The 27,523-nt window shown below is 41.0% G+C and overlaps 1 protein-coding gene and 1 long non-coding RNA gene across 7 annotated transcripts; both read left to right on the plus strand.

Moving 5' to 3' along the window:
• The first annotated feature begins 328 nt into the window (after positions 1 to 328).
• Positions 329 to 22,411, plus strand: LOC310895151. Of its 6 annotated transcripts, none has more exons than XR_014580484.1 (3): positions 329 to 757; positions 7,457 to 17,435; positions 21,514 to 22,411. It is a non-coding gene; the product is annotated as an uncharacterized lncRNA (long non-coding RNA). The 6 variants fall into 6 exon arrangements; XR_014580485.1 differs by having other exon boundaries at positions 7,457 to 16,109; positions 17,305 to 22,411; XR_014580486.1 differs by having other exon boundaries at positions 7,457 to 16,109; positions 17,314 to 22,411.
• A 1,619-nt stretch (positions 22,412 to 24,030) lies between these two features.
• Positions 24,031 to 26,623, plus strand: BTG1 (BTG anti-proliferation factor 1). The gene is made up of 2 exons (XM_083826039.1): positions 24,031 to 24,415; positions 25,334 to 26,623. Exons 1-2 carry the CDS (start codon positions 24,268 to 24,270, stop codon positions 25,696 to 25,698), a joined length of 513 nt encoding a protein of 170 aa, XP_083682165.1. The 5' UTR covers positions 24,031 to 24,267; the 3' UTR covers positions 25,699 to 26,623.
• Positions 26,624 to 27,523: the final 900 nt, after the last annotated feature.

Here is a 27,523-nt window from a genome sequence, read left to right on the forward strand (position 1 = left end):
CTGCCCTGTACTGGCAGCCTATTTACTGTCCGGTCTGCAAGTACAAAGGAACTTGTATTGCTCTGTGTCTGGGCAGCTGTTGCCTCCTGTGATGAGAGCGGCCCTTGGACTGGCTGCGTTGGGGCTGGAAGTGTGATAGCAGCAGTGCGTTTAAGCACTACTCTCCTGCGGGGTGAATCACTTTGTCAGTCTTTGTAGAAGCGAGTCATGGAGGCTAGTGAAAGGCTCTTATGGCCTTCTGCTTTAATAAAGCCCCTTTTGGAAGCTAATTTATATTTTTGGCCTGTATCTTTTTTTTTTTTTTTTTTTTTTTTTTTCTCGGGAGAAATCTAAGCTAGCAAACACTCCACACCAATAAAATGTTGCAATATATCTCTTGGGTATGCACTTTTTGCTCCAAGGTCTTCAGGGTTTGTTGATTTACAGTAGAGGAAGGAGTAAAACTGGGTGACTTCAGCAAGCCTGTGAGAAATCCAAGTTTCTTTCTGCTGTGGAATTTTCCATGAAAAGCTATTTAAGACACCCATGTTGGGAAGGAGATAGATCAATGCTGATGGGACTGAAAGGAAACCAGGATAAAAAGGGTGCAGACGTGTGCTCTGGATGCAGGTGGTGATTGCATGGAGGAGGAGGAGGAGGAGGAGGAGGAGGAGGAGGAGGAGGATGTCTCTGCACAAGGAACAGCACAGGGAAAACTGTGTGGAAACATCCCCATCTTCTGTGTCTTGGCCCCGTGGGAATTTCCTGAAGACTTAGGGTGAGTTTGGAGCTGAAAGTTGTGGGTGGCTTTGGGACCAGCCTTCCTGAACGTCAGCTGAGCAGGGAGGGTTTGGCAACGGCAGCTAGCTCAGTGTCCGGGTGGCTAGATGAAGCCTGGCAGCTGCTCCGCAGTCCTTCCTCTCATGGCAAATGCATCATCCTGTTTGCTTACGCTCACTTGAGACCAGATGACAGGGTTTTATGCATTTGTTGACTTTTATGCTATTTGCGTGAACACATGCTAGCCCGCAACATGCTGTGACTAATGGACAAGGTATGTGATGTTCGTAACTGGGTGTTTGCACAAGGCTGCTGCCTGCAGGACTGCGGCACAGGGAACTGAGAAGAGGCCTTGTTTGGGTGCCTGATGTGCTGAATCCACATTTCAGACCCTGATCTACCATGGCCCAGTTTTTGATGCTGAACCAAACCAGTGCTACGGACTGGTGCGTGCACAGGCAGACCCACACCTGGCCGGTGTACACCTGCGTGCAACTTGTGTTTACACAGAAATACATGACCACAGAAGTTTTCGGGGTGCTTCACCCCTCTCTGCCTTCTACTGTGGGAAAAAGTATCTGTGAACACCTGTGGGAGCAGAAAGTAAAAAAGAAGTGTTCAGGTGTGCTGGTGACTGACGTGCATCTTCAGCTGCTCCTTACTGTAAATCTTTACTTTTCTCTGTGAATTAGCAGTGTTGTGACTGGGATGGTATAATATAGCTTGTCACCTTTTGTGATCAACTAGTTTTAAATGAGAAATAATTTGTGTTCCAAAAATGCTTTAGTTAATATTTTTTAATTATTTGTTTGGCAAGTACCTTCATTCCCAGGGCCCTGTTAGCTAATGAACAATCAGTCTAAAAACTGCTTCCCTCTTGTTATTTTAAGAAATGCTTTTAGATGTCCTACCCACTTGCAGTTGTAAGCCACAAATATTTCCTTTAAAGGCTTGAATAGAAGATGTGCCTTAACTTTCCTTTCCAAACTGAAGTAAGTGTTTTAAATGCACTTACATTCCTTCATTTACTATCTAAGTAGCTGCTCTCTATCACTAGATAATGCTGGCTGCTTCAGCACACTTGAGTCTTACCACAGCTTTGGGGGCCAAATCTTTCTGTCTAAAACACGTCCCTTCCTTTCCCTCTTTCCCCCTTTCCCCACCTTTTCCCCCCATTTCCTCTTCCCTCAGAGTTCACAGCTTAAATGATGGAGTTATGTGAAACTCTGCCAGTAGCTGTGTCCTCCTGCTTGTTAGCTAGGGTCAGACTGTCTCCATTCAAGACAGGTAAGTCCTGTACTGTCCTGCTAAAAAAATGGGCAGAACTCCTTGACTGCCTCTACCTCCCATCATGTAAGGCAATAGAAGGCTATAAGCTTAATATCTAAATGAAAGGGATTTATTTTGTGTATGGTCAGCTAAAGCATTATTGGCTTAGGTGACAGTTCCCCTAATTATGGTTTTGCAAGTAGGCATGTAGCGGTTGGCTATTGTTTACCTGGAATAAAACCAGTTGGATCCATGATTGTGACAGTACCTGGGGATTAAAATGATGTCCCGCAGTTTTAGCATCTGTGCTGTGAAAAGAGATGTGGGAGCATATATTCTAGATGTTAATCTTTTCCCATTGCTTGATTATACAAGCGATATCTCTCCTCTGTAATCAGCTTTGGAAATAACAATAATAAATCTCACTTGCTTGATTATTTGGTGGGGTCTAGTAAATATTTGATCAAAATAATATGATGCATCTACAAACAACTGAAAAGCAAGAGTTCAGACAACCTTGTCTTCAAGAAGTGATAGCAGCTTCCTCCTGTGCCTCTTCACCTTTGATTGACCCAGTTTCCATCTGTACACAACCTTTTTGCTGTGTCCTGACATAAACAATGCCTTGCTGACAGGGCAAAATTTGGATTTTGTGAAGCTTTGTCTGCCTGACCTGACGGGGGCTATGTCTGTGCTATCTCCTTTGTCAGATGGTAGGCTAGTTAATGCTGGTTCCCTGGTCTAGACGCCTGTCTGCTGAGAACTGTTTCTCACTAAAAATCCACATGCACTGGGAAAACAATTTATCATCTTATTTATTTTCTCTATAACCATGAACAACCTTTGATAGTCTCTCAAGCACCAGAGCTCTGATACTTCAATTGTCACTTTGTTGCTTTTGCAAATGGAAGCAAAAACTTGATGCTCACTAAGCAGAAGAAACTTACTGCAAGGGCTGTACTTAGTCCAATACAGTTACATCAGAGGTGAGTCTGCAAGGAGAACAACTGTATTTTCCCTTTACTTACTGATGTAGTCTATTCTGTGCAATGAGTAATTTTCTGATAGTCTTTAGAAGTCCCATTGAAAGAAGACGTAAGATGCCAATCAGTTAAGAAGAGCAAAATTTAGTTCATATCTTGCAGACACAAGACAATTTCATACATTTGTTATTTTAAAAAATGTTTTCAATATAATTCATTACATAATCCAAATAATGGCAATATTATTATATTCTGATACTTTGTAAGATTAACGTGTTAATAAAGAAAAAATATTTTTCTGTTTTAAAAAATAATGATGGACAAAAAGGAGTGTGGTATGCAAGTACAAACTCATATTTGTGTGTTATTTGGGGTTACCTCATTGTCTTCTCGCAGATGTGAAACAAAAATGCAGGATTAATGGGGAATTGGAGCAATATCAGCACCAGAACAAAATGGTTGAGAAAAAAAAGATTACCATGATGAACATAATATTTAATACTTCCAATTTAGCTGCCAAAATCACTTTTTGTCTGTCCTGGACCAGGAAAAGGAAGGAAGGAAAATGTGTCTCAAGCAAGAAGCAGTATGCTGGGTCTAAATGCTCTGTGCTTGGAGACTGACTCTGGGTCAGTTTTTGGAATCTTGGCCTCATTGTTTTTCAAAATTACCAGATTTTGCTTACACTGTAAAAACACATTTTCTCATTATTTGGTAATGAACTACCTCACAAGAAGCACAGCTAAAATCAAATGCAGTATCTTTGAAAGAGGTAAATAAGCGTTGTAGCACACCTAGTCCAAATGTTGATCATGGGAGAAATTCCAAATTGGGCATGATTTTGGTTTGATTATGAAACCCTTTGAACAGTCTTACAACTCCATTTGGATAATTTCTGTTAGGCTGAAATTATGCAAAAAGATTTTCTTGCTGAAGATAATTATTTATTCTTACTGTGTTAAAAAATGGACAGAATAACACACATGATAACAGCACATTTCATTACTAGTACACAGACTAAACTGCTGTTCACAGCTAAGTGATCTCCATTACACTTTTGAATCTCCTATCCAGTAGTACGTGACCACTGACATAAAACACAGCAAACCTTCTGGACATAAACTAAAGAAGTTGAAATGAACTCCCCCTGAAACAGTGTTTACTAGATCTGGCCATAGTATACATGTTTCTGTGTGTGGGCAGGAGGGAGCATCAGTCCGTTGGTCAGTCCGTCTTCTGCTTGGCTGCATATTTTGAGTAAGCTCGATATAGAAATCTGTCTTAAAACAGTAACTTATGTTCTGATTCAAAAGCAAAAAATAAATTTGCTGCTCTCCTTCACAAATGTGCTTACACTTAGGTAAACCTGTACACTTTCCAGAAACAAAAACCTGCAAAACAACTTTCTAATTATTACTAAAAAAATTAGTCAACCTAAAATTCATTTTCATTTGTAACTGAGCTTGGTTTTGAAATCATTTACAAAGCAATGGTTAAAGTCCTACTAGACAGGTTATAGAGCTCTGCACTATTAAATATACTTATTTTAAACTGGGTTAGTCTGTCCTTCGGGGCAATGCCACAATAGTGAAGGTAGTGCCAAAAAATCACAAGCTTGCAGAATATTTACTTGGAAATAAGGAGTGTATTGAAAGCCAGTGTCAGCGGTTTCAAGATCCTGCCTCCTCCAACCCCATGATTCCAGGCAGTGGGAAGCACACCTGGACGGGTTTCCAAAGGCATAATATAAGCAGCATTATGCAGAGGGTGGGAAGGGCTCAACTTCATGTGGCTGCATAGTTCAAAAAGTGCTTAATGCCTTTTTTTTTTTTTTTTTAAGGGTTTAATTTTGTGTGAACAGGCAATTGGATGCATCATAGGAACAGCTTGTTTCCTTTTAGTGGAATGACATGGCACAGCAGTTCCCAAGCTCTAATATGTTGATTAGGGTTGTGTGTAAGCTACAATCAGGTGATAGCTGAACTGGTTTGAAAATATAAAATCAGAAGAGGAATCCTTTTAAAATGCATGATTAAGAAAGCTGGTATAACCAGGTGTATGAGCTTCAAGTGCAGTGTGTGCTAGGAATGATCTGAGTGCTGCTGATAAATGTGAGACTGCAGTAAAGGAGCTGTGTTGGTGCTTCCCTCCCTGTCTGTACAGTGCTGAGCACTGCACATTACAAATAATAGATCTTTCTACAGAGAGTTAACTTATTCCTTAATCACCATGAGGGCTGTGGTTGTGCGTTTGAAACCCAGCTCAAGCATTTGCAGCTGCTCTGACATGTACTTTCTTTGTGCCCTTGGAAGCCAGCCACCCCCTCCCCAAAGAGCAGCCTTTTTTTTTTTTTTCCCACTTTTCATGCTTACCCTGTGCTTGGACTCTGAGGGGAAAGTTTCACTGTAGTTTAAGAAAAATCACTGCATTCAACTTGAGATAGACATTCCAGTTTAGAGAACACACTTTGTAACAAGAGCACTTGAACACTAGAAAATCTGCTGGTATTCTGCAAAGTTTGCTTCTGTGTATGAGTGCATGCATGTGTGTGTACTTTATTTCAAGAAAATATACTGTGATCTAGAAAACTGAAGGATCACTTGAAATGTGTCTCCATGTTAACAACACTTGTTTTATTTGGTTTTTAGCTTAGGAATATGAATTTTTAAGAATATATACTGGAAAGCAAACACGACTACATCAGCCTTCTTTCTGCAATAAAGTGAGAGTTATTTCCACCTCCTCCATGAAACATGTCTGTGCTAGTGTGCAGCTGGCTGACATTTGTGCTTATCTATGCTGTTGTCATTTTTGATTGTTAGATTAAACTTTGGAAAAGGCAGGGGAGAGCATTTTTGTGTGCTATTTATATAGGTCAAAAATGATTTCCTCTATGCAGTGAATGTAAGAGAGAGAAAGAAAAAAAAAAACAGCCACGTATTTCTTTTTAGTAAATGATGAATAAATGTCCAAATTGCTGTGTAATCATCTAGTATCTCAAATACTCTGCAAAATAATAACGTCATGGAAACAGACTAACTTTATTTTTGAATGAAGTTTCATCTTGCATACCTCTCTTTTATTTTGGTATCACTTAACTTCTGGTGAAAAAAAAAATCCATGTAAATAGGGAGAGAGCTTGCTCTCTGTTCTTTTATTTTGGGTATGGGCACGTTGTTTTTCTTGTGAGTGTATGCATACACATTTTATCTAAGACTATCAAGTCTCTGACAACACCAAGGTTAAGAGGAAAGCACAGGTGTATTTTTAATTTTTATTTTATTTTATTTTTTTACTGAGGAAAGGCTTTGATTAAAGCTGGTTTGGCTGGGAGAGCACCTAAAGCCACACTTCTGAAGATCTCGTTAACATGACCTAGTTGAGTTGCAGTGCATGTAAGGAGTTTGACATTTAGATGCGCATGTAAGCATGCACAGCCTCAATATGATACAGAACTGACAGTCAAATCCACAACAGTTAGGCTAGCTAACACCTACCATTTCCTTTTGACCTCTGATAACAACTGTTTTTTGTAAGCAGAGTGAAAATAGCGTCTTCCTAAAGCTCCATTGAATAGGGTACAGTTCTCGGTTTTCTACTGCAAGCAACTGCATTATGTGAATGAGTTATAAATTGTTAATTTACTTTGTGCAACGTATGCAGTTATACAGGTTTGCCTGTGTTTCATCACAGAGGTGGTTTCTTTACAGAATTCATCTTATCTGCAGCTGAAGCTGTCATTTGTTGCCCTGATAATGTGCTTTCAGCTGTTCTGAGGCAGGAGGGCTTGCTGAAATAAGGTGTAATTGTATTTGTGGTGTATTCCTCGAGTATCCTCTCAGTAGATGCATGTTGCAGCTATTTGGAGTTGCAGCTATTTGGAGTTGCAGCTCTTTGGGCTTGGGAATAGCAGGTTTTTCATGGATCAGTTTTTGAGTAAATATATTTGCATGTTCCAAGAACGCACTGCTCTGGTTAAAGTCAGGGACCTAATGCTAATACAACACCATCAATGGGACAAGTGGCTGTATTTGGGGTCACCGATAACCCCAAATGTTTTATTTGTTTTTAAACCAATGTTTTATTCCTGCCCTGATTCAGTGGGAAGGATCAGTTTTCCAGCAAACTATCTCCATATGACCCTACGGTGTAGGGAATATGCAAAACGGTGTACACATACCTACTTGAGAACTCTTCTCCCAAGGTTTACAACTGTGAGATGAACAAAGCTCCCTCATGACACTCATGGTGTAAACACCACTTTCTGAGTTTCAACACTCCCTCAGTGTTTCCTCACCTTCAGAAGCTCCACCTAGAACTGAATTCAAAAGCACATGGGAGGATGAAGTTATGTGTCATACCACACATAAACATGGATCTGGGGATGGAGGAAGATATTTCTACCTCCCTTCTCTCATATTTACAGTGTTCCTTACCCCTTGCAGACTACCTGACTCCCAGGACGAGGCTGATGAGTGCTGGTAAATAAATAGGTACTGAAAAGGTAAGGGCTCTCCATCCCCCAGCAGACATCTGCTCTTTGTGCTGCCTTAGATGCCACGTGGGCGACATGCTGGTAAGAAACTCCTTCCTCCTTCATCTGGCTCCAGATCTTCCCTTTCTGTTCAGATGCCTCTTGCGGCTCAGACACAGTAACTGGTTTAACAATAAACTTTCACTGTTTGTAATTCAAATGATTTTTATGGCTATAATTTTATGGCTATATTTTTTATTGCCATAAAACAATTTGAATAAGCCTTTGAGCCTTTGAAGATACTCTTACCTTTCCAGCAGCACTCAGCTCTGTTCTCCCAATTGCCTTATTCCTTGCCATTATTGAGGGACAAATGGTCAAGGCAGGGCTATGAGCTGATATCTGCTCCCTCCCCTAAAAGCATGTCTCCTCTGGGTTTACAGCAATTGTACAGCATTGTAATGACAGTGACAAAGGGGTGACGGGCACTTGGATCAAGCTTGGGCTGGCTTTTCTTTATTTTGAGCAGTGCAGTCGCTGCTCGCTTTGGAGAGGTGTGGATGTTTTAAAGCTTAAACAAAAGGCCAGCTGCCTGATCTTATATTTTTCTGAATTTTGAGTGAATTATCTTCTCATTCTTACTGTTACTATCATTCTAGCTCTTTAGTGTGTGAACGGTATTCACAGAAACCATGGGTACACCTGTTAAAGATACAAGGAGGGTCTCAAGTCCGGCATCGAAAGTCACTAGCCATTTCTGGAATATGTCATCAAAAATCTGCAATATTTTTCTTAACATACTGAAAGCAACTCAGAATGCACTACAGATATCTGATGACCAGCCTTTAAAAATTGAATATGATTCAAAAGTTGATGGTAAAAACATGAAACATTAACATATGACACTTTCTCTACACTTTTGTTCATCTAATACAGTTAATCACAAAAAATAAAATATTAATAAGGATTGATTGGAAAAAATAATAATGTTTTCCAATATTAGATGATGCGTATGTATTATTGCAAAGCACATTAAATTATATTTGATTCATAACTTGCACAGTCTTTTAAACCTGAGTGTAGTAAACTAAAAAAAATCATTCTCGTGTCATTTGTCATCTTGCACTTTTTTGCGTTCCTAAAGAAAAAGGTCATGTATACATTTAGTGAGCAAAAGGAATAAAAGAATTATGACCTTTATTTCCAAGCAAGGAAATGTATGCATATATGTAAAATGCTGGAGAGATGAACTCATGGAAAGAAGTCCTATTTTTATTAACGCCTTGTCTTTTTTTTTTTTTCACTGTGTTTGCTGATTCTAGCCAGTTCTATTGTTGCCTCCAGAAATGACAGAAAATAGAATGTCTGAATTATGTGTTGGCCCTTGCAATGCCATATAATGTGATCTGCTTCTGAGCTCTACATCATCTACTCGTTAAGTTGGATCCCAGATTTGTCAGGGGGTTAAAAATCTGTTATAGGCTGTAGGCACATTCTCCCTTCCCTTCCTTCACTGCACACTATGCATAGGCATAAAAGTATATAAAGTGCTCCTTATGTAGATTTATTTTTTTCCACAGCAGAGGTGTGTAAAACCACTGCATCAGAGTATCTGTGCCTTTTTATGAGGCTTTCCAGGAGCACAGTCAATAGCTTGCAGTTCCATGCCATATGCTCTTCTCATTTGCCCATAGAGAGAGACACCCTACAGTGGTCAGTGCACTACAAATGCCTAAATAAATTAGGCAAATATAGAACAGAGCATACATTAATGCAGCCTCAGGCAATACAATATGTTAATGGAATAACTGCACAGTACAGTGACCATGAAAAACAAGATTAATGAGGTCAGGCAACATAGCCATCCTAAGGAGGAGCAGTGATGTCCAAGAGGCAGCTTTTTCACTAGAGGTGGATTATGCCCTATAGACTGCTCCTGTAGGAGAAACTCATATAAGCTACAGGACCCAGAGCCAAGTCCATGAGACACTGGTTTCCTAAGGAGGTCCTTCCAAAATTGGATGTTGGGCATTTGCATGTACTGCATAGGGAGAAAGCTTCTTCTCACCTCACCCTTATTTTGAGATACTCTGTGACTCAAGAGTTTCTGGGAGAAGATGGCAAGCAAACAGGCTTGGCAATGTCTCTTTGCCTTCAAGTCTATTCACAGTTCTTCACCGAGAACTTCTTGGTCACCTTGGTCCAAAGCAGCATTCAAGACCTTCAAGCAAGGGCAGAGAGCTATGCTCTTAATGCCTGCTGTGAGAGAGGATCTGTGTGTAGATACTTGAGATACAGCTGCTACCTGACTTCTCCCTGACTTCTCCTATTAGGAGGTGAGAACTTGATGCCTTTTTCCAGCCCAGTCAATTCTGACTGTATACAGCCAACATTGTCCATGATTCTCTTCTTTGTTCTTTTTGTCTCATCAATGTTTCTGCCATAACAACATGTCTGAGGAAAATGCAGATCCACAAATACACACTCTCAAGCATTTCAGTATCTTTGCTTGATCATGAAATTCACTTAAAGTATTTTCCTCAGATTTAGGGGGGATATTTAAGACTTATTTTTCTGAGTATTTTTTCACTTTAAGTACATTTTTTTTCCCTGTGGTTCAGAATAGATGTTTCTGAGTTCCTTATTTGGTAACACATGAAAATGTGTCAGTGTAAACGTATTCATCATGACTGCACTTTTTTTTTTCTTTATTTTCAGGAAAACATTTTTTTCTATTTTCCCATTTCCTGGTTTTCTGTTTATTTATTTATTTAAGGCTCAAGATCAGGCCCATTATACTTCCCTTTGACTACATTAACGATTTTAAGTCTAAGTTCCATTTTCTTCAAAGTTACACATTTAGCAGCCAATACATTGACCATAGGGGAAAGAAAAAAAAAAAAAAAAAAAACACGTGTGGTTGGCTCTTTATATGACCTCTCACAAGTCTTCAAAACATGTTTGAAATCCTTAGACTATAATCTCAAATTCCATCTAAATCAATCCATTATTTGTCCTCTTGTTTCCCCCCTAGGATCCCAAATGTGGCAATGCAAGTAAAATATATACCATTGATCTCTTCATATCACAGAAGGCCATTTAGGAAAATGAATACCTCTTTGCACCTCAAGTGTCTAAATCCAGTGGCCTATTTTAAATCAAAGGTTGAAGAAAGTGTGTAAGGAATTCATATATAATTTTGTCATCTAATAGGCAAACTAACCTACTTCAGAAGGGGAAATCTCATAACAAAACAGCTACTTGGACTGTTTATATGCCATTAATTTTTTTGGCAGTTACATTATCAGGAGCAATAGTATCTGACTCTTGCTAGCTCTTTGCTTTAGCTTAGGGCCTTAATTGAATTAAAGGGTATGAACACGAAAGAAGTTTCAAGGCTCCCCTGTGTGTAACTTCATGCTAAAATGGTGAACAATTAAAAGAATAAGGTCTTTTTTCCTTTTCGCAATTCCCAGTTGCATTTATCTGAAAAAGATAAGGCAACTCTGTTATCCTCTGGATGATAGAATTGGGGTTGATTTTGCCGTACAAGCAAAGCAGGTCATTGCCTAGGGAAAAATATAGAAAGAATTGAATCTTCTATAATTATATTGGGGATTTCTGAGGCAGAGCAAAGGGAGTCCTGTTTGTCAAGGCAGCAGAGTCTTAAATTCAGCTCTGGACAGACATGCAATTAGAACGGCTTGTTCAGGGTCACAGGATCACTTCTTGTCCCCTGAAATGTATTAAAATGGATAACTGAGGCACCTTTATAAAAAGGTGTGTCTTTTTATCAAAACAGGGTATTTTATGCATTGCTATAGTGCTGACAAAATGAAATGCTTGTATTTGAGCTTTTTCTTTAGCTTAAAGCTTATGCCGATGCTTTATACAATTATTTATTTATTTATTTATTTATTTTTTAGTGATGTGACACAATTAGAGGCATTGAAACCATTAATGAGATGACCTCTTAATCATGCAGGCTGCTCCACCCTAGTGCAATTTTTGAAGTTTAAGGAAGCCATGCTTAGAGAAGGAATTGCAGTTGTTGCAATCTGCTATCACAGACCACGACCCAGTATATTTAAAGCATGCTTTAAAAAACAGTTTGGAAAAACAGGTCATAGAGTTCATGTTTGTCCTGTCATCAGGCCAACTGTTGTGCCTCAGATGGGAGATACAGAGCTGTGACTTTAATCTGTGCAGGGTAGCCCTAATCACTGATATATTTAGACAGCCACATTATCAGCTGTAAGGTGGACCTGATTGCTGCTAAGAGCACAGACCCTCCATTGTGCCTGCTCTCTGCTTGGTATAGCTGCCATAAAGCAGGCAGCAAAAATATTCCGAGATGACTAGTGTCCATCTGACCTGTTGATTCTGGGGCTTTCTATGGTGCACCCCACACTGTAATCACACTGCAAACACCACAGCAACACCTTTCTTCATGCTCACAGCGCATAAGTAGCCAGACACATGCTATCCTTCCTTCTCAGGAAGCCCTTACTCTCAGTGGTCCCTGGGATCATATTTCTCCCGGTACCAAATGGAGCAGGCTTTTGCAAGCTGGAGGTGGTACCCTGGGTGGACTGACTGCAATCTGTCTCTGACTAGAGTGCATCATGGGGTGCATGGGCGCTAGAGACTGAGTTTCACAAGAGGGCTCTTTGGAAATGAATCTCCTCATTGTCAACGCTTGGCAATGCTTTAGTTCCGATCACAGTGTGGTCCCGAGTGCTTGACCTGGATTGCTTCTGGCTACAGCTGAAATGGGAGAAGTGACCCAGGAGCACACCCTAGAGCTCTCCAGCCACTAATACATATATAGCGCATGGGACCAGACTAGAAGTGACCTGAAGGAAACCTCCACAAGCTGTATAGTGTGGCTGTTGGGTCCTCAGCACCAAATGTTCACTCTGGAAATTTACTTCCCTTGGTCCACAGCATAGGCTTGGCCATGGCTTGGGAAAGCTGCTCTTACCAGCCAGTTCAAACTTTTGAGGTTATGCTTAAAAAAGCTTCTATTTTGATGAGAGTGTACAGGGGGGAATTAGTTAGGCCAGAGCCAGTGCTTCAATCACTCAAAAAATTGAGCTATTCTTTACTTCTTTATTGGCTAGGCTAACACATCTTTTAAAATCCTCTAGTTTTTTTTATTTCTATTTATCTCTGTGGGAATACTAGCCATTCCGCACTGCAAACAAATAAGGCAAAAATCATCAGCTTTCTTTTTCAAAAAAGGCTATGCTAAGTGGAGTTAAAAACAACTACCCGTCTATCATGAGCTCTGGAATGTACGAATTATATACCTAAATAAATGTGAAATGCTCCACTACTTTCAAGTATACGTTATCTTTGCTTCCTGTTTTGCGTCCTTGTAAGATGAAGAGTGGTTACAATTTAATCTTTTTTTTTTTTTTTCCTAAGGGATGTCCTTAATTCTCTTCAAAATACTACCTGTGCATATGAAACTTAAAGTAGAAATGGATTTACTTCACTTGCAGAGTAGGACTTGTGTTAATGGAATGTTCCCAAGTGAATAGTAAAACTTTAAAGTCTGTTAACTCAAAACATTTTCAAAATTCTTTAATTCTTACAATTAAATTCTCTGTGTGCACCTAAATAACTCCTTACAGAAAGAGTCGGTTGTAGTGTTTTTTATCAGTGCTGTAATCCATGTGGTAATCCACCTGTTTTTAAATGTTAACACTTGTTGGTTTTTATAACCAAATATGCTGCTCAAATCTTTAGCTGTTTTGCCATCAATTTAAAAAAAAAAAAGAAAAAAAAAGTGTTAGTTCTTTTCATATTGGTAGAGGTATTCAGCTAATTTGAATTAGCAAAGGAATAATATCCATTGCTGTTTGTGTTGCTTGATTTGCAAGTGACAAAGTCCATTCAACCGTCCTGGAAATAAACATAATTGCTCTTACAATAATATATTTTTGTGGCCTTTATACCTAACTCCCTTTGAAATAACACTTCAGTATTTTAATAATTTTGATAGCTTTAAAACCCATTTGTCATGCATATGGAGTGATCAAAGTTTTCCAGTCCTAGGACTTCTTAGAGCTGCATGCTAGAGGGCTACTGATAAGATTCAGTTCCTGCACACCATACTCTGGACTCTGTCTCTCCATAATGCCCGACCTCATACTATACTACTAGCAAGAAGGAATCCATCTACCTCCCAATGTTTTAAGGCTTTGTCAGTTAAAACTGAGAAAAACAACATCTGTGAATGTCAGTCAACAGGTCAAAAGTCACATGAAGGAAAAGAAAATTGGCTTTAAAATTTATAAAGGAGAGGTTACTAAACCATTCACCACAGTGAAAAATGTAAAACCTTATCCTGTTTCTACAGAACTCCACAGCAAAACTCTTCTGACAGAAGAAAGCCTGCTGAATTTGGGAAGTGTATACACAAGTGAACAGCTCACATTAGTGCACAGTATCGAGTTGACCTTATGCTTCAAGAACATGAAGGCATCATCACTTCTTCAAGAATCTGGTGCAACTGATATATAAACCATGAGGAGGTTAAAAATGATAACCATAAAAATACTTGGAGAAGACTCATGGTAGTTACAAAACAAAAGTATTCTACTGCCTTTGTTTCATTTGCTTCAAAAATGAGTCCATGCAAAATTTTCCTCCACACAGATTAAATATCTGCTTGGTCTCCAATTTTTTGAGTTAATGAACAACACTAATGAATTTTTATGTGACCATCCATAACTATATTTGCTATAGGTAATCCTTCATGTCTTCATCTTCATAGAGAAGGGTGTTTACTTTTATCAGTAAAACTGCTATTGTTTTTGTTCCAAAACCTCCACTGATGGCATCAGCATTTCTGTGGCCAGAGTAACTTCTTTATAGCTGGAGTAGGGAAGGTACAGCAAGTTTCTGGCATTTACAAACATGTGGTCAAAGTGATTTGAGATGATTATATTCAGAATGAAATGAAATCCACAGTTGTCGAATTCACAGTGTATCAAACAAACCATGAGCTGGCAGCAGGCAAAATTCCTATCTGCACCCCAAGGACATGCAATTCTTCACACCATCAAAGCTCTCTGAGATATTGAGCCCTCATAGATGTTGTGTTAGTCTGAGGGTTGTAACTACTCTTCAGTCTTGATCAATTGAAGTTCATCCTTGCTATACTTTTAGTCATTGGCTGGAATGTTGAGGTCACATCAATAAAGCAGAAAAGTAAGGTTGTTAAGATTTTAAGATTGTTTTGTGTTGAAATTTCTGCAGTAGTCTAACAATTTAAAACATACATTAAAAATGCAGTTTTCAGTCACTATTTCTTACTGTATATTCCACCATCTTTTAAAGAAAAAGATGACCAGTCTTCAGGAAATATCAGCTATTACTAAGTCATCTTTATATAAACTAATGACTTTGCCTTTGGTACAAATTAGGAAGTTGCATAACTTACAGCCAGATCATTTCCTCTAGGACTACAGCAACTGAAGGAGTTCTCTTATGATCATTCCTGGACATCCTTACTTATTTATTTTATGATCACTCCTGGCCATCCCTTACCCCTGACCATTTCTTTATAATGTGATATGAATATAGAAAATTCAGGGGATATGCACCCACACTTGAAGGTAGTTTTGAACAATTCTCCTGGAATTTTATGTGTTATTGTTTTTGTTTGCTTGGTTTTTTTTTGTTTTGTTTTTTTCTTTTTAGTGTGCAACAGAAGTGTTTGGGTGCTGGCAGCACCAGCTCTGGCATGGTCCTGCTGGCTACATATGTATATATACCATATGAGACTGAATCTCTGCTCTGGTGGGAGGAGATGACTCTGCAGGAAATACCCTACAGCTCCAGGGTAACAAAACTGAGTGGAAACAATGAAGGCATGTCTATGCGGAGGACAGGAATGTGCTGCAGACATTCCCTGTCTTGGCCTTGCACATGTTGTTTTCTTGGTATGAAGCAGTGCAGTTTCGGGCCCTGAGCTGGCTGCAACTACATGGCACCAGAGCAGGGCTGAGACAGCTGGTGGGGCTCCACCTGCTTATGGCATTGTGCACCAAGGAACATATGGTGTTCATGTTCCATGTAGATGGGCATGGCTTTATGTCTCCCTTCTCTCATTATCTCATATGAATTTCCACTTGTTCCCTCTCCACTGACTCCTAGCTGAACGGTTGGGCAGAAAAACCCAAGGTGAAGAAATTGTTGCTGCAAAGACATTTTATGCAAAACTTTAGAGGATGCTTATGCAACTGTTGTATCTCTCATGTAATTATTTGTAAGTCAGGCTCCCATGAAGCACTGAATTTATAAAAAATAAATAAGTAAAATCAAGAAATCTGCTTAAATAATTCAAAATTAAATTAAGATCCAGAAAATAAAAGGAAAGAAAAAGTACTGAAACAGTAGGTTCATCCCCTGCAAGCTCAGGCTGTTGTATTAATGCATTGCGTAGTTGTGAAGAAAATGGCTTTCTATCTTTGCCTGTGTGTTAGATCCTGCTGGAACACTCTGTTCCCTGCTCTGAGGAACACTTAATGCTGCTCGAAGCATGTGTACCAGCTCTACATGGAAGAATTGAGCGGCTCCTCCCACACAGCCAGGCGCATCTCCTTTCTATTGTAAGAGGGGTATCAAGCAGCTTTTTGTTCCTCTGTCTCTGGAAATACATCAGAGACAAACACGGAGGGAGTGTGGGGTGGCGGGGAAATGGTCACTGTTGAAGGTGGTGGTGGAAGCAGGAGAGGAAAAGACTTAGATCACAAGGCTGTTTTTATTAGATTCAAAAAGGCTATGCACTTTTTTTTTTTTTTAATTAAAAAGCTGTGCTTTTCTTTCACTCTATCTCTCTCTCTCTTTTTTTTTTTTTCCTTTTGCATCACAAGACCGTTTGAGACATCTGGTTAATCTAAATCAGAACTAATAGCCTGATTTTGTTGAGGTGTATGTTTTTGCTCTTCTGCTCTGCTGTCAAGATTTTTGTTTTAGTTTTAGTTAGGTTTTTTTTTTTTTTTTTTTTTTAACAATAGAGGTAAAAAACACTTTATTTTCAATTAGTTAAAAATAATCTACTGCTTGTACTTGTATTTTGGACCTTCTGCCCCCTTCTCTAGTGTTATGAAGCATGTTCTGAGAAGATGCTTATATTAAGTCAGTTAGATCTTGTGTTTTGTAAAAAATTTACCATTATAAATCCAGAGTGTTTTCCTCCCCCTCCCTCCCCCCCTCCCCCCCAGGAATTGGCAATTTATAGGCAATATAGGATAAAACAAGGCTCCTCAGTTTATAACACATCTCTCAGAAAGGAGAAAAAGCATGCAATGTGAGCTCTGAGATGCAAAGTCCTGTGTTATGTGCCCTAAAATCATGATCCTGTTCATTTGCAATTATATGGATAAATTCGTCAAAGTCAGGCAGTTTAGTCACAGGAGTGATTTTAGGAAAGTCAGGTTTCCTAAGCCAAGAAGGTTTGTTCACTGCTTCTGTGGAGAGTGTTGCATGGGGACTGGACAAACATTAATTTTAGGCATGCAACACATAATACAATCAATGTAAAGGCAAGAACGACTACATTTTCACACAAGCGTGTTTTAGGTCTTCATAAATAAATACAGTTGAATACAATACATATACAGTTATACAACCAAATAAGAGCAGGTTATCTGTGATTTTTTTAATAAATATTTTTTTCCATCTGATCATATCCAGATGATATATTAGTACTGAAAGCAAGGTAATATGCAAACTCTCAATGTGATGTTCCCTCAGACTGCCAAATCTGTCCAAGAGAACTAATTATATTAATTTTTCCCTGAGAATTCACAGGCTAAATTTCTGTCTGCGACTGATTAAAATGCCTGAGTTAATATCACTGCAAAGAAAAGAAAAAGCTGTAACAAGAGCACTGCCATGACTACAAATGATAATGAGAGAGAGAATAAGTTGCGGTAAGTGTTGGCTAGGAAAAATGAAAAAAAATTGATAAGTGTCTGTTTTTACAGCAGTGTATTCATTGCATTGATATGCAGGATTTAGATATGACAGACCACAATGAAAGAATACCAAAGTGACTAATCTGAAATCATTTGTCCTCTATAGCCAAATCCTGCACTGAATGAAACACTTTCAGGAGCACCCTATTTACAACCAAAAAAAAAATCATGTCTAGCTTTGGCAGAGGGAAAAATATGGCTACATTCATCTCCTCCCACATTTTTCTCTTTACTTCCTACCTAACTCGTGTCAGAAAATGCTATGGATTTGTGAGATAGAGGCGCATGTCTATATATTACAGTCACTGATTTACTGGTTCTTCTGTCTTTAAAGTGAATAGGGGGTAATGTCCTTTGTGGTCTGTGCAGGCCTGGCCTAAAATCTCCACTGTTGCCATCACAAGGTTTCCACATTTTGCCATTCTGAGGTATCTTTGAGAGAGGCAGATTGGCTGAGGTTTGTACTTCAAATCTGGTCCAAATGAGCCATCCGTTTGGAAAGCTATCTGGTTTCCAAATAGCAAACATAAATAAAGCTGCTCAAGCAATTTTTATGACATAAGTGAATGAAAGATTATTTTTCTGGATATTTTAAAGGATTTTTTAAAATCTGTCTTTTTTTTTTTTTTTTACCACATCATTAAGTGAAGAACACAAACTGCAAATACTAAGGAAATATGAGTACAGTAGCAGGACCAACATATTGTTTTCTTAAAATCTTTAACTATCTTAATGAAACTTATGCTTGAAATCTGCAGACAATAGTTTTAATTCTAACGTACTGGAAATACTGTTACAAAACTATCATTCAAATCCATGTTATTTGACTAACATAGCAAGGCTGGTGGACCCTTCACAGCACGGAGCTCTGTTCTGGAATTGATACCTTTTTAAAAAATATGCAGAGATGTGTTTCTATGGATCAGATGTTCAGATGCCTATTCTATTGGCAAGCATTATGGAGAACATCACGTTATAATCCATAATGATTTTTGCTGCTTTTACCACAGTAGCTGATAAGCTTCGTCCAGCTGTAATATTGTGTCCCTGCTGATGATTTCAGGTCTGTGATATCCTTCTCCCAGCAGGCTGCCCCTGTTGATGTCCCTCTGCCTGACCCCAGGGGGGTGAAAGCCCTTTGCTGACTGACACAGCCAGTTAGGGCAGTCAACAGTACAGAATCCCATACACAGCCACTACAGACAAGGCGATTTGGGGATAATTTTAGGCCTTCCTGAGGCAATACTGCAGGACAGAAGAGAAAGCTCTGGGAACCAGTGAATTATAAAGCTATTTACTTCTGCTCCCATCCCAGCTGCTACCTGAAAAACTATAAAAGAGGCAAAAACCTGGAGTTTGAGATGACATCATTTGATTGCAGAGCACGACAACAAATGGTTAAATCATTCTCTTAAAAGCTCCTTTCGCTTAATATTATTGTTAATAACTTTCCCATGCAGGACTGCAATCTCTGACTGTTTATCTCATCTATATTAGTCTCTCCTGTTTTATTCATAAGTGCATACAAATGAAAAAATGGATGTGTAATAATGGTTATGTATAACTCTGGGTTGTGAGGAGCTCTCTATTGACAAGCTTTCAAATAATCTGCTTCTATTGTCTTAATTTTTTGTTGTTATTGGATCCAAATGATGATTGCTTTGCTAAAAACAAGCACCCCGTTTACTGCCACACCTATTATCCCACGTGAAAAAAAAAAAAATCATCTTTATAACACAAACAGAATACTACTATTTTCTGAATTTGCATTTTATCTCCTACATGTACATGCTATCACATGTTTGCTGAAATCAAAGGAATAGAATTGGAAAACACTTCTCCTGAAGCTGTCCTAGCCGGATTCTGGTTTCTGTGACTTGAGGCTCACGCCACAAGGAATATCTATTCTATGAGCAGTACCTTTTAAAATCAGACTTATCCCCCACAAAGCAAGTTTTTTTTTTTTTTTTTTTTTTTCCTGTACGGAAAACATGCAGCAGTTTGTCATTTTCAGACACCACAAGTTGTTTTTCTTGCCATTAGTTTTGCAGAATGTGCAATAATTACAACCGACACTGACTGCTTCCCCCTGCACCTCCAGGTCTTTCCAACCCTCTCAGTCTCCCTGCAGTGGTGGAGGTGCTTGTTGGGCGATCGCTGCAGCGCAGAACAGGACTCTGGTTTAGCCGACTCTGCCCACTAGCTGAAGTGGGACTGCTTTGTGGGAGAAATGTCTTGAGGGATTTGGTCCCTGATAAACCAGCCTAGAAATGCAGTTTGTGTGTGTGTCGCACGTGAGCATGTTGGAGGGAAAGGGGGATTCCCCATGTGGTCACAGGTCAGACCTTTGCCCTTTCTCTGACTCATACCAGTCTAGCTTAAGCTTTCAATAGCACAACTTCTCCATTCTGGAAGAGTAAGTGACAGGCTTCTTCACCCCACACATTTTCAGGATAAAACACTCATTAGTACAGCACTGTGGTTACTTTCAGTGTCGTAAGGCTGGGTTGAGAGAAAGGCCTGCAACCAGAGCCGAGGAGTCCCGGCCCCTTCCCTGCTGCACAGTGCCTCTTCACAGCAGTCTCCACTGATAAAATATTTCTGAGCCCAAGCCCGAATCCAGACATGTCTTATGGCAACACAAGATGAAGAGCAGCCTGCTCTCAAGGACTGTCTTTAGGGAAAAAAAAAAAAAAAAAAGAAAAAAAAAGCAAACAACAACAACAAAAACAGCCTAGGCCCAACATAGCCCTCGACAGGAAGCTAAGCACGTACACCAGTGAACTCAGCAGAGAGGTGGCCCAAATGTTTCTGTCTCCTTTTTAACACAAGTCTTGTTGTGACCAAAGTCTTTCTGAGAAAGACTTTCTGAGATGCCTCCCTGGAAACTTTGCAGGACAAGGTGCGAGCTTACAGCCCAGCTATGGGGAGCAGTGTGGACGCACAGGGCTGCACACAGATGCTCCGGGTTTCATCTGCCTCCTAGAACAGCAGCTCAATGTCTCTACTGCTGTGACTGGGTATCCAAAGCAAAGGCTAGGGAGAGCTAAAACATTAATAAATGTTTTATGCAACCCATGGTGAGCTTTTCTCTTTAGAAACAAAAAACAAGGAGGCAATGTTTTGCTATAAGCTTTCAAAGGCTTGCTATGTGACAAAAATAATGTGGCGTTTTAATAACATCAACCTACACTAAAAATAAACTCTGTAAAAGAATGGATTAGTGATATATCATAAGTATTGCAAACAGTACTCTTCAGCTAACAGGTGAGGGAAAGTTTATGCCAAGCTAAGGCACACATACAGCTTTTTGGAGACAAATAACATTTCTGTTCAGCTGTTACTTCTTTATTAGGTCAACACTAAACACTGTAAAATCATAGCTAGAAACACAGTGGAGCAGGAAGAGAACAGATCTAATTCTTTTCTGTGCTGAAAGACTTCAACAAAATACCACATAAAAATCCTATAGCACCCTCACACTTTCCTGTGTTTCCTTATTCTGTCAGGAATAGTTTCTCAAACAGGAAAAAAAAAAAATCCTTGCTGCATATTCAGTGCATTTATTTTCATAAACAAGTATATATTAATTCAGACTCTAGGACCAGAACAAATTAAAAAATCAAACATTTCTCATTCTTCTCCTTTGAACTCTTGAATCTTCCCACTTACCGTGAAGAGCATACAGTAGCCTGCTTCAGAAAAAGCTGGGAAAAGAGTGTGTTGCAATAGTTACAGGGTGTGTTTGTGTGTGTGTGGCACAGATAAAAGTAGTTGTATTTCTATTACTTGTTTCCATGATGACAGAACTCACAAAGCGCTAAGCTCTCTCCAAACCAATAGTGAGAAACAGTGCCTGCCAAAACAACATGAAAGAAATGTTGTAAAGGTTGCATTGTATTGCTTAAAAGTTAGGAAATATCAGAAGCTGGGTTGCCAGTACAACCTTAATTCAACCCTTCTGTGCATATTCATTATGATACAGTCTTTAATTACATGATCACAAACTCTTTTCTTTATTTTCTCTCCCTAGGGCCTCTGCTTCATTTAAAGTATCAGATGGGCTGAATAAGGCAGTTGTTAAATGTTTACATTTATCTTCTTCAGCACCCTGCTGTCAAGGTATCAGTGGGTATCTTGCATTATTGACCAGGCAAGCTTTCTCCTCTGTGCCTGGAGCTGCTGGGGCAGGGGTGGACAGCTGGGACCTGGCGAGGGAAAGGAAGAAGCACTTTGTCTTCCCCAAAATGCACAGGTGCCAAAGAAGCTCAGAGCAAAATAGTAGATCTGTTAAACACATTGGCATTCTGGCAGGAAGCTAAGGTACAAACCAGCAGCCATCCTAAGGTATAACTGGCTTCTCTGGTGTTCTCCAATGAGTTCCTATCAAGGAAAGTCAACTCTCCCTGATCCTGTGAGCTGTATGCCAAAAACTTCACCATCACTAAGAGCCTGCATACATTAAAGATGAGGCTCTCTGGGAGCGTTTCACAGGCAGGAAGTGGCAGTAGCTCCTTTCCTATCCCCCTGTAGCACTGAGATGGAGGCGGACGTGGCCAGACTGGGAAAACAAGACAGTTCTCTGCATCAGAAGCTCCTTCTACCTTGCTCCCTCCCACAGCCAGAGACGAGGTCCTGCTGGCAGGCATCTCACCGAGCCTTAGCCTCAAAGTTACATTTGAACTGCTTGCTGGTTTTCCAGTAAGAACACCGAGGGAGTTCATTCCTCACTAGCAGACTGGATCTGTGTGCACAGTCATTTATCTTTTCCATGGACAAGATCCTCTTTATAAGTGCTGTAATGGTTCAGAAGCAATCAAAACTATCAGAACTTCTTGACTGGCGAAATGGTCTGAATTTATTGAATTGCAGGACATTTGAGTGAAGACCTTTGATAAAGTTTAAAAAATAAAAATAAAAAGGAAAAAAAATGAAATCTCTTCCTTTCTCACAGAGTGTGGGATGAGGTGCATGCTGCCATTTTCTTCATGTAAAATTAAAGTACGATGATTCAAATCTGATCTGAACAGTCTTGCTCTCTATAACAGCTGTGGCAAGCTGAGGAGAGCTTGTTCAACCTGTTTTAGGGTGCTCCTACATAAGACCACTTATCTACTTTGGAGTTCCTAAAACTCCCTCTGAGTGTTTGATGCAGGTTGGCACTAAGGAGGGGAGATGAGAAACTGGCCCAGATGAAGCTCGGATCCAAGCAGAGGTGGCAAGTGCTACACTCATGTTACACTCTTTTCTTTCTCTCTTTTTTTTTTTTTTTTGTTAAAGTATTTCCAGTAGTTATTTTGTTGTAATTGAGATGCTCTGACAATAAGGCCAATTTTGTACAAGAGAAGTGGGATTTTCCTGTAGGTTGACTGACCTCGTTGTAAAGGAGAAGAGAGTCATCTGCTGCTTTGAGGTCTGAAAGGAAACAGCAAACACCAACCTATGCGCAGATCAGAAATGGCTGCTCTGGCTGTTTCTTACACATGCTGGGGAAGCACTGGGGAAGAAGGGAGGGCTGATACCTGTGGAGCAGCAAGAAGAGGGGTCAGCCTACCAGCTCCTCCCTTCTCACAGGACAGGACAGCCTGTGATCACTAATGAGATATATTCAGAGGCTGGTGGCGGAACAATAGATGAGACCGCGCTCTGAAACTACACCAAGGTTTTTAGTATGCAGTAAAGCCGTGGATTTAAGCTCCCAAGGTTATCTTTTGAAGTTATTTTGCACATCTCCCTTGTGTATAGAGAGTCAAAGACAGAGTCCCTTGAGGCATTGAGCTCCTGAGCACAGAAAAAAGACTGAAAGCGCTACTCAGGTACATCTCCAACATCACAGAACCCAAAGTGCCGTATTTTCACCTTTTATTTAAATTATTTCACAGATTTATTTTTATGTAGTTCATTATTTAATTGCAAATAAATTTTAGTGGTGAAAAAAAAAGAAATATTATTATTATTTTTAAATGTGCCTCCAACGGTCGTGTTTCTGCTCTCCGACTGGAAGCAGCATACACGTAAACACCAGGCTGTATCGCATTTGCACCTTCGCATAGGGGCAGGGTGTGCAATAACCGAGGGGAAGAGCGAATTGTCCACCTAAAAAAAAAAAAAACGCTACACGTCGAGCTTTCCACAAAATACGTTGCTCTTTTCATCTCCCCTTTGATTTTGCACTCGGGGGGGGCTTTACCCTCTTGCTTCTCCTACCCTCCTCCGGCAACAGCCCGCCCGGGGCCGCGCCGGGGCGCGCTCCCGCGGGCCGTGCCGCTGACGTGTCGCTGCTCTCCCCGGATACAGCGCGGCGCCGTGCCCCGCGCGCTCCCCCCCTCCCCCCCGCGCGCGCTCCCGAGCGCCGCGCGCCCCCGCTCTATTTGTTTACAACCGATTACGTCACCCCCCCTCCTCCCTCCCTCTCCTCTCCTCTCCTCTCCTCGCGGTCCCTGCCCCTCCCTCCGCCCAGCTCCGTCACAATGGTGCGATCGCCCCATTGGCGGCGACGCGCCCCCGGTGCCCTGACGCCACTTCCTGCCGCGGGCGGCTATAAGAGGCGGCGCGCGGCGGGCGGCTCCCTTCGCCCCGCGCCGCAGGAGATGCGGGCAGCGCTGCCGCGGCCGCCGCCGCTGCCGCCGTGCCGCAGGAGGAGGAGGAGGCGGAGGCTGCCGCCCCCGCCATGTGAGCTGGGCGCCGCCGCCCGCGCCTCGCCCAGTTAGAGCCGAGCCCGAGCCCGAGCCCGTCCCGTCCTGACCCGACCCGTCCCGACCGAGCGCCCCCGCCGGCCGCCGCCTCCATGCATCCCGCCCTGTACACCCGGGCCAGCATGATACGCGAGATCGCCGCGGCCGTGGGCTTCATCTCCAAGTTCCTGCGGACCAAGGGGCTGATGAACGAGCGGCAGCTGCAGACCTTCAGCCAGAGCCTGCAGGAGCTGCTGGCAGGTGAGGGCGGCGCGGGAGCCGGCACCGCTCCCCGCATCCCTGTACGCGGAGCCCCCCCACGCCCCCCCCGATCCGCCCCGCCCCGCAGACAAAGCCGGCGGAGCCGCCGCCCGGCCGCAGGGCCCCCGGGTCGCTCTCGGGGCCGGTTTCGTCCCGTAAGAGCCGTCGGGGCAGGACGCGGCTCGGTTCCTCTTCTGGAAGCGTCGCGCGGCCGCCCTCACGCTTGGGTTGGGGTCGGTAGCGCCGGGTTCCTGGCTGCCCCCTGGGCTCTGTGACACCCAGAGCGGGTCCCAGGCGCTCCGGGCAGGGGCCAGTGCCTTGCGCCGCGAGTAGCGCCGGGCTTGGGGTGTCGGGAGGGGTAAAACTCCGAAGGTAAGTGAAGCCGTGGGTACCTCGCCCTGGAAAACTGGCTGGGAAGAGCGCTGGTGAAATACAGCTTGAGTCAATAAATGCTGCCCGGCTGCTTCCCTGGTTATTTTTAGTCACTCTTACGGCGTGAGGAGCTAAGCCTGGCTGCGACTCCAAAATTATGCTGAAAAGGCACTTTTTAACCTTGGTTTATGGTGTTTCAAGGCCCTCAAACTTCTCCGCTTTGTGTGTTAAATCTTCGTTACATTTGTTTTTGTGAATACTAGGAAGTTACGTTTCACTCCTTTCAGATGGCAGACATTGTTCTCCATGTATGGTAGGATGAAACAATAACTTTGTGCATGCGTGGTCCCCAAGGGACCCTGCGTTTATGTAAATCGTCAGCAAAATAGAGGCCACGATGATTTTTCAGGTCACTTGATTCTAAAATAATAAGCGTCTCAACATCTAGAGTTGTGAAACTTTGCAAGAGAATGCTGATTGCTGCACAGCTTTGTGAAGACAGAATTAAGGAGGATAATCTTCTTTTTTTATTTATTTATTTTATAGAACATTACAAACACCACTGGTTCCCAGAAAAGCCATGCAAGGGATCAGGTTACCGATGTATCCGGATCAACCATAAAATGGATCCTCTCATTGGACAGGCAGCACAGCGGATTGGATTGAGCAGTCAGGAACTGTTCCAGCTTCTTCCAAGCGAACTCACTCTATGGGTTGACCCGTATGAAGTGTCCTATCGTATTGGAGAGGATGGCTCGATCTGCGTGCTGTACGAAGCTGCACCAGCAGGAGGTAGCCAAAATAACACCAACATGCAAATGGTAGACAGCAGAATAAGCTGTAAGGAGGAACTTCTCTTGGGCAGAACTAGCCCTTCCAAAAGCTACAATATGATGACTGTATCAGGTTAAGATATAGTCTGTGGATGGATCACCTTAAAATGGATGGATAAATTTGGTTTTTACTCTGGGTGGGCACCTCTGGGGATGGATTATGGAATTTAAACCATGTCACAGCTGTGAAGATCTGGCACACGTTAGAGTGGTATACTTTAAAGTGACAGTGCCATAGTTTGGACAGTACCTTTCAGTGATTTAATAGCCTGTGAGTCAAAACGATTACAACTTGCTAGAGAGTGAAGAAGATCTAGGAAGGGTCAGTTTCTCCAAGACATCTTACTTAATTTCTACACCAATTCTTTCAACCCCAATCTGTATTTATAAAGCGAGTCTCTGCAGTAAGTCTTGCAGAGTAAATTTGCACTATTACATGTATTAATTGTTAGCATTTTTGGCAGCTCAGTAACAAGACTTATTGTTATGGACACAATAGTACTGGAAATTTTATCTTTCAGACTTTTACCTAGCACTTAGAAATATGTATAAATGTACATAAGATAAACTAGTAAGTATGACCTGGGGAAATGGTCAAATCTTTACATTGGCCTCAAAAGTAGCAAGTGATCAGAATCTGCCATGGCAACAGGCTTTAAAAAGACTATATAAAGACACTGTCTGAACTGTGGTGTTAGCACCAGCCAGCTATCTGTACATTTGCTAGCTTGTAGTTTTCTAAGACTGAGTAAACTTCTTATTTTTAGAAAGTGGAGGTCTGGTTTGTAATTTCCTTGTTCTTAATTGGGTAAAAGTCTTTTCCACAAACCACCATCTATTTTGTGAACTTTGTTAGTCATCTTTTATTTGGTAAATTATGAACTGGTGTAAATTTGTACAGTTCATGTATATTGATTGTGGCAAAGTTGTACAGATTTCTATATTTTGGATGAGAAATTTTTCTTCTCTCTATAATAAATTGTTTCCTATCTTGGCATTTTAATTAATCTCTTGTCGTGATTACATAGGATCAGTTAAACTATTTTTGTCTCACAGTAGATGTAAAATAGGTACTACAAAGGATTAAGAATGTGAATGGCACCCCGACACTAGGGAACACTTGCTACAGACATGGATTAATGAAGACTTCGCTGTACATAAGTGCTTGGGAAGTTTAGGGGAACACAATGATTTACATGTCACTTAAACCTTTTAAAATGAGTCCATGTGGAAGTAACTCCAGGGCCAATAATTCCAGGATATGAGGAAAAGGTACAGAAATAACATCCACCAAAGATGACTTGAATAAATCCAGAGGATTAAAGTTTACTTGGCTTCCTGATGAAGGATATAGCAAACTTAAATGTCCATTTTGACCTACTTGCTCACGAGCTCTCAGTTCTTCCTTGATGGATTCCCTGCTCAGTAAGAGTTTTTGGGACAAATGTCCCTTAGCCTTAAGAGCAGGTTAACCACTCTACAGAAAGGTTGCTCGCCTTTTGCTTTCTTCAGATGCAAGACTTTCACTTTAGAAATCATTAAGATGGGATTCAACAAAAGGTATGTAGATCTTTTTTCCCAAACTTAAAAGGTTGGTTGAGGTAAAGTGAGAAGCCCATACTTACGGGTAGTCAAAGTTAATGAATGATGTGGAGATGTGATTCACTTAAGCACTACACTAGTGTCATTTGTATACTGCACAGTGGTTAGTTACACTTGAGAGAAATTCCTTACCCCTTTATTTACACTTGTTGAAGTGCTGGAGTAAAACTTGAGAAGAACGTTTTGTTCCTTATCTCCTATGTACTTTGTTCTGTAAGCGTTTAATAAAAGGCCTACCCAACTTGGTCACTTCTATTATGAGAACAAATTCTGTTGCGCTGAAGGAAAAGAAAATAATTAG

The sequence above is a fragment of the Anser anser genome (genome assembly GCF_964211835.1).
Source record: "Anser anser genome assembly, chromosome: 1".
NCBI lineage: Eukaryota > Metazoa > Chordata > Aves > Anseriformes > Anatidae > Anser > Anser anser.

Bases quoted from the DNA above. Each gene is read 5' to 3' on its own strand.
- BTG1 (XM_083826039.1), top strand. From the start codon at position 24,268: ATGCATCCCGCCCTGTACACCCGGGCCAGCATGATACGCGAGATCGCC. The intron at 24,416-25,333 runs GTGAGGGCGGCG...TTTATTTTATAG, and splicing joins CCTGCAGGAGCTGCTGGCAG to AACATTACAAACACCACTGG.